Here is an 8,243-nt window from a genome sequence, read left to right on the forward strand (position 1 = left end):
GTCTGTGTGTGTGTGTGTGTGTGTGTGTGTGTGTATGTGTGTGTGTGTGTGTACATGTTTGTGTATCTGTGTTTGTCCCCCTCACCATCGCTTGATGACTGATGTTGGTGTGTTTATGGCCCCATAACTTAGCAGTTCAGCAAATAAAATTTATAGAATAAGTACTCAGCTTACAAACAATAAGTAATGGGGTCGATTTGTTCGACTAAAGGCGGTGCTTTAGCATGGCCATAGTCAGATGAGTGAAAAGATTAAAAGAATATACACATACATATATACACACACACACACACACACACAAACATATATATATATATATATATATATATATATACACACACACACATGTACATAATATAAGTAAGATTGAGTTGAATTAGGTACTTAGATTGAGGCACCTCGTTAGGTCAGAATAACACACACACACAACAATATTATGCAAATATTAAACTTGGTACATAAATACCAGCGAAATGATCATGCATTGTATGTAAACAATTAGACCCAGCTGGGTGAGAAAATCCGCTCTTGACCTATTCAGACATGTACATTATATTAAATGTACGATCCATAATATTTACGAAGGGCAGATTCCCAGGCAGGTGAATATAAATATAAATGAGCAACAGTAGAGCTACAGGTGTCAATCCTTAACGGCCATTTCTAATGACTCCTTTAATTGATTAATGAAAACATTACATCATTGTAAAGAAACCGTTTTCATCAGATAAATTCATGAACTTCAAAATAAAGGACATTCGAAATGATTTAACATAGTTTGAAGTCCATGGAACAAAAACATTTACAGTGATTCTGCTACTATTTCAGTTGTGAGTGGATTTGGTAGTGGACTTTGGTAGTGGGTTTTGGTCAGCCCAGAGTTATAGTTGAAAACACTTGTCCAAGGTAAGTGGGAGTGGGACTGAACTTGAGACCTTATGGTTGGGCAGTAAGCTTCTTAACCACACAGCTATGCTTGTGCCTACTCCAAAGAGAAAGTAGTCTGTGTGTAATACACTGAACCGCAAAAGAAATGCGATTTTTTTCAAATATCATTTTTATATGGTAAATTCTGAAAATTTATTTCAGGGATGTAAGAGTAAAGTGTAAGGTTTATGGCTGAGATCCAAATTGCAGGTAACTTTTCAACTTTCCCTGAAATGAAATGCCAAAATGCAGCTGCATTGAATGCCATGGGTGGCAGTCACAAACAATTGTCATGAAAACCAAAATGCATGCCCATCTCATGGAGGTTATGGGTATAAAAATCAACTTGAACCGCATTCTTGGCATTTGTAATTTGGACACATCAGGTTTGACCCGATTGTCAGCAGCGCAGAGAGAATAAGCTATTGGCCAATTGCAAGCAGGGCAGTATGCTCTGGTTGTTGCAAAAGCTTACAATGTCCATGTCAGCACCATGTATTGTCTACAACAGCAATACAACACCTACAGCACTGCTGACCGTGCCCACAGAGAGCGTCCCTGGGTGACCATGCCCAGGTAGGACTGCTTCATCCACCAACAACACTTCTATGATCGCTTCAAACTGGCCAGCATGATAGCTTGCAAGACCATTCGCACTAGACAGTGACCCAACAGCGACGACACGGTACGACGTCGACTGGCCGCTAACAACCTGCGTTGCCGTCGTCCTGCTCAAGGGCCTGTCCTCACTGCCCGCCACTGTCAGGCATGACTACAGCAGGCTACACAGCACCGACATTGGCGGCATCAACAACGGAGGTCGATAGTCTTCTCTGACGAGAGCCGGTACTGCGTTTCCACTTCAGATGGCAGAGTGAGGGTGTGGCGTAGGAGGGCCGAACACTACAGAGACACATGTGTCATGGAGAGAGATGTGTGGGGTGGCCAAAGCATCATGGTTTGAGGTGCTATTGGCCTGAATCAGAGAATTGGGCCCCATGTGTTCCAAAATGTTGGTGCAGGCAGAGGGGATGGCATCACAGCACAGTGCTACATTGACCAGATCCTAAGACCTCACATTGTGCCCTTCTTCACGCGTCACCATAGCCACGTGCTCCAGCAGGACAATGCTCCCTCCCACACAACCAGGGTCACCATGGCTATCCTACATCAGTACAACATCAGAACCATGCCGTGGCCAGCTCTCAGTCCAGATTTGAACCCAATTGAACACCTGTGGGATGGAATCCAGAGACAGTTGAACCAGGTGGTCCCAAAGCCGACAACTCATGAGGAACTGGAGGCAGCTTTCCTCTAGGTGTGGGCACAGGTGCCAACGGTTTTTGTGAACCACCTCATTCACTCCATGTACCAACAGTGTATGGCCATTTTGAACACCCAGGGAAGGTATACACAGTATTGAACATGTCACACCCTACAATCTTGATGTGCTGGATCCACCCACTACCAGAACATATGACAACAACCCATAGACTGTGGTTAAAGTGCATCCAAGAAATTGATTCTATCAGATTTATCAAAGTTTATCTCTGACATAATGAAATTAAAACATATTTCACAGTCACACACATCTCGCATTTCTTTTGCCATTCAGTGTATATCAGAACAGATGGCAGCATGATCATGACAGGGGCACCAGTTAAATTATGAAAATTAGACAAATGGAAACAGTTAGGCAGTGAATATTACATCTTTCTCATCATCATCATTGTCATCATCTCATCATCATTATCACCATCAGCACTATTCTCACAATCACCACTATCACCATTATCATCATTGTAAAGCTGCCAGGGATATGACAATCCATTTATTGTCCCAATGATATGCATCAAATACACTGTGTAGGAAAGGAGTCAAGGAATCAAGCTGTAGAACCACCAGAAGCACAATGTACAAATGAGATATAGTGATTCCACCGTGTTTTGGTGGGCAGGAACTCAAAATAAGAACTGACTTGGACTGTGACAACTTTTCCAATTCCAACTCATGCCAGTATGGAAAGTGTCCAGAGAATTGATGGTGATAATGATGATAACAATGAACATGATGACAACAATGATGATAATAACAATGGTGTGATGATGGTGATAATGATGACAACAACATTCAAAGATAAGCTAGCAAATATTTGACCAAAGATTCGTTTTTTAGAAATTGTTTAAACCATATGGTAACAATCAGGGCCATTTGGTTAAAAAAAGAAGTTTGTTTCACAACCTTGTGATTCCAGTTGCTATCGTATTAGGGCAAAATGTCTTCTGCAAGAGCTTCTGTTTGATTAAATCTTTCCAAGAGTAATTTGTCTTTCATACAGCAACTGTACTGGATATTTACCACCACCACCCCATCCACTTACCACCATTTACTCTATGCAGTACAGTGTGATTTTTTTTTTATGAGCCCTAGGACCTATACGACTGGTTAGCCAGTTTCTATTGCATTTTATGTAAATGACCAAGATCATAACACTTCTCTTGAACAAGAAGAAGTGGATCTGTTGCAGAGTTCAAAGCCAACATTTATAAAGGGAGGGGAACAAGTCAATTACATTGATTCAAGTACTTGACTGATACTTTATTTTATCGACTCCGAAGGGATGAAAGCCAAAGTTGACCTTGGTGGGATTTCAACTCAGAATATAAAGAGCTGAAAGAAACGCTGTTCAGCACTTTATTCAACACACTGACAATTCTGGCAGCTCCTAACCTTAATCATAATAATAATAATATTAATAATAATAAAGACAGTGAGCTGGCAGAATTGTTAGCATGCTGGGCAAAATGCTTAGTGGCTTTTAACAATAATATCCTTCCTACTGTAGAGACAAGGCCTGAAAGCTTGAGAAAGGTGTCTATTGATCACATTGATTTCAGTGTTCAACTGGTGTTTATTTTATCAACCCTTAAAGAATGAAAGGCAAAAAACAGAGAGAAATAGCACTAAACACTTTGACCAACGTATTAACAATTCTGTCGGCTCACCGCCCTACAGTGTGATTTGGGGACTAAAAAATTGAAGACAGACTGACAAATGACAAAGAGATACTGTACTGCTACCTCAAAATGTCAAACAACAATTAACTTGACTGAGTCAGAAAGTGCTGCTTACTTCCTATTTTAGACTTATTCTTAAGGATATGGCATGAATGGTGCATAACTGGTTTGATATTAATTGTTTGCTATTAATAAACATAGTTTAAATATAGCATTTTATTAATTGCTTACAAAGTATATCGCATATAACTTCTGCACACACTCTTTCCATTATTGTTGCTGTTTATCTCCAGGTCAATCGCGATAAGACTCATAATCAGCATGATCAAGATATAACCGTCTTGTCATTTTAGCCTGCTGTGCATATCTAGGAAGATGTCTAACGAAGGCCCATCCCATTTTGTTTAAGACTGTGGGTGTGTGTGTATGTTTTGGATGTTATTTCAAGCAGATCTAGTAACTATGTAGTGCAGTGGTTCTCAACTGGAGTGCATATTATCCTTGGGTGTCCGTGTGAGATTTTGTTGTTAAAGTGCATCCGCAATAAATTGGTTATACTTTTACAATACATAAAATACTTTAACATTTTTTTAAAATAATTCCTGATAATATTTAATTTATAGTTAAATATATCGGATTTTTAAAATATCAAATGGTTATAGGGATCCAACAGAGTAAAATAGGAATCAGAGGAGTCCATAGGTAAAAAATAGTAGAGAACCACAGGTGTAGAAGATCCCTTGATACCTAGTACAGTACCAAGTACTAAGACAGGGGAGATTTGGCTACTATTACTAGCTGGTCGAACAACCACCTAGATGCTATGCTACAGGTGGATGCTTTTAGCCTAACTATACGATACTATATTTAGTAGTAAAAGAGTTCTCCGTCGTTCGCCTACATGGAAGACTCACAATGCGCACAAAAGTAAAACGAAAGTTTCCAACAAGGAATATTCAAAACACGTAAAGATTACAGTATAATAAATACTTCTGTTTTCCTCGAAATATTCTGAGACGTTAGACACCGTTTTTTCTCAATGCTTTATTTCACTGTTAAAGCCATAAATACTGGATTTATAGTCAAATATGCCTCTAGTAGGGACTGGGTTGACAGTAGCAATGTGTAACCCGAGATGTTTGAAGAGCAGGCCCACAGAAAGTCTTCCCACTACATATTCTCCCTCGATTGTCAATCCTTTGACTAAGCTGTTCCAAAAAGTTCTAGAATTCTTAAAGCACATTTAAAAAAATGTTACATAAACATTAAATACTCCAGAAAGATGGCCATCCTGACAGGTTACTCTAAGATCAAGTCCTGTCAACTTAACGTATCAAGTTATCTACAACTATATAGAGAGTTGTGTGTATATTACTCCCTTGCAACAACAATACTCCAGCATTAAAAAAAAAAAAGAAGCAAAACCCTCCCGTCAGGAACGTTGTCAGTAAAGACAGATGCGGAAATGTTTAACAATCTTGGAGTCTCACCACTGCACTTAGCCTCGCTTTTCTGACCTCTAACTTCGTCCATTTATCATTCCACAGCATTTCAGCTACCTTTAATCCAATATTTCTGTCTATTATAAATAATCCCTTTCTCACGTCTCAGCCATAGCGATTATTCGCGTTTTACACATTATATACACATGGTTAGAGTGAGTAATGTATCAAATAATAACTTTCTATATATACACACACACGCACATGTTTTTACGCGTATGTCAGTGTGGGTCATCATAATCATTGATATAATTTAAGAATTTCTTCGAAATTCTATATTCCTAAACATTAAAAGAATTATTTTGTAAAAGTAATAACATAGGAAAATAAACCAAGATACTGATTTCCTAAGCTATATAAATCATTAAACAATTCACAGAAACATATCGGTCCCAACCCCATGCAATAAAAGAGACGTACATTTTGCGTAAAGTACTTCTAATGTCATTAAATACGATGGAGCCACGAACATCTTTTAATTTTATTTTTGGAATTACTTGTGCTGTAGATACTAAATATATTGTATGAATTATCATTTAATATATAGAAAAAATATTTAAAGTTAAAATAGTCGTTTTATAATTACCTTGTCTGCCATAGCAATTTAACAACTCTTGCGAAACGGCGACTTACTGCTTGCAACAAAAAGTTGCAATGGATTGATGCCAAAGTTATTTTTGCTTATGAATTCTTTCTCTATTATTCATTTATTTATTTATTAGTCGTCTCATACTCATCTAACTTAGGTAAATATATCATATTGAAAGAGAGAGAGAGAGAGACAAAGAGAAAAAAATGTATCTTTTAAAATTAAAACCAAAACTTTTATCAATAATTCTGTAAATTCTTGAAAAGTTTTCTTTCATAACCTTTATTTCAATTTAATATTCGCGTCATTACGTGAATAAACGGCAACACATATAGAACTAAAATTATATACAGGTAACAAATCACACACGGATACATAAACGTGTATGATTTCTAATATATAAAGGCATTGAAAAATTGCAGAGGAATTATAAAGGTTTAGCACTGGTTGCAGATGCATTAAATATTTTGCAATAACAAAGTAAACCCCTTTTTTATACATATTTTTTCGCCCTGATTCCTATTTTCGGTAGGAAAACAATTTTTGTAAAACTAGATCTCAGTAACATAGCTAGAACTTGGGCGGTAACAGCTGGAACTTGGGCACACTAGGCAGTTGCCCACGGCCCCGTAGATCTAGGACCAACTCTAATTTATGTATACTGTGCGTGATATCGACAAATATTATAGAGCCCAGTGCATTAATTTGCCCAAGGGCCTATAAGGCTACTGGGTGGTACCATAGCCAGTGAGATTGTTCTCATAATTCTTTGTCAATCATAACTGAGTAGATCTACAATCAAATGTTTCCAACTATGACCATCATGTCTGTCGCACGGACATTGTGTATCTTGCTTCGAGACAAATGATCTTTTACCCATCTTGTTTATGATATATTTTTAATAATTTTTTTCTTTTAGCTTTGAAAAAAAAAAAAAAAGAATTACATTATCCAGAGCAACATTTCCGTTTTTAAGAATGTAAGAGCGTAATCTGAGGGAAGTTTGACTGCTGTTTCTAGCAGCCACATAGAAGCGCCCTCCGTCGTTTGTGGATAAGGGTCCCAGTGATAATAGCAGTGCTGCTGCTACCGCTAAAACCCGACTAACCAGCCACAGTGCGGCAATTGTTTTGCCTTACTTTGAGTCTTCAATTCTTGTCTTTTGAATATTTTAGACCTGGCAGAGTTCATCCCTCTCCGATTTCTTTCAAGGGAGAGAGAGAGAGAGAATGTATGTGATTAGGTGTTTGTGTGGTAGAGAGAGAAGAATCGATCCCACGACAGGACTGGGACATTATTTATCAATCTCCAAAGAATGAAAGACAAAGCTGACCGCGGCGGGATTTGAATTCTGAGCTCAGAGAGCCGGAACAATTACTGCGAAGCAATCTATCCAATGCCCTGACTACCAGTTGACCGTCAATAACAACTATTAAGAAAGACACAAAAAGTCAGAGCTACACACACTCACCATCGCAACCGAAATTATTGATATTCAACAAATTCTTCAGGATTTTGTTGTACCTTAAGACGGTCATTCCGCCAATAAAAACACCCATACTGGTTATAAATCAACTGTTAACTAACCAATTAACTAATCGATTGCTTGAGTCATTTTATCAATCAATCATTTAGTCGGTTTGGGAGTCTTCTTGTAACCATGCGCCCTCGTTGCTCCAGATCTGTCGCAATGTCTTCTAGAATTACTATTAATAAAAACATTTTAAAACTATTTAAGTACTTATTAATGTAATAACTTTTTTGGGTGGACGTTGGAATTAGACACTGAGGGGAAATGGCTGTAACTTTTTTATTTTTTAATTTTGACGATTTTCGTTTTCGATAATGTGTTCTATATGTCACGGTCATGCGATTCCCCCTTTAAAAATCTTTGGACCCCCCACCCCACCCGGGCGATTTTCATTTTTGACATTGTGTTCTACATGTCCAGGTCGTACGAATAGCCTTCTCGCAACTTAGATGTGAAAATGAACGGCTTACATTTATATTGAAACAGAAAAAGGATCATATGTGGAGTCCCCACCATGAAACTTGATATGCTAGAAATAACAGCTAAACGCGGACAATCCAAATCTTGCATTGGTCCAGATGGACTATATGTAAATAAATATGAAGGAAAAAATGCGCTTTGGCAAACGGGGTTAGGGTTAGGTTTTCAGTTAGGGTAAACCTAACCCTAACCCTAAC

General features: G+C 38.0%; 1 protein-coding gene across 1 annotated transcript in view; it reads right to left on the bottom strand.

The window, feature by feature from the left end:
- Positions 1-6,117, bottom strand: part of LOC106879070 (putative ankyrin repeat protein RF_0381) — a 15,653-nt gene extending 9,536 nt beyond the window's left edge. Inside the window, exon 1 of the mRNA XM_014928498.2 lies at positions 6,033-6,117. Within this exon, the coding sequence (XP_014783984.1) occupies positions 6,033-6,044 (12 nt within the window). The 5' untranslated portion in view covers positions 6,045-6,117. The remainder of the gene's footprint in view (positions 1-6,032) is intronic.
- Positions 6,118-8,243: the final 2,126 nt, after the last annotated feature.

This window comes from Octopus bimaculoides, chromosome 21 (genome assembly GCF_001194135.2).
Source record: "Octopus bimaculoides isolate UCB-OBI-ISO-001 chromosome 21, ASM119413v2, whole genome shotgun sequence".
Lineage (NCBI taxonomy): Eukaryota > Metazoa > Mollusca > Cephalopoda > Octopoda > Octopodidae > Octopus > Octopus bimaculoides.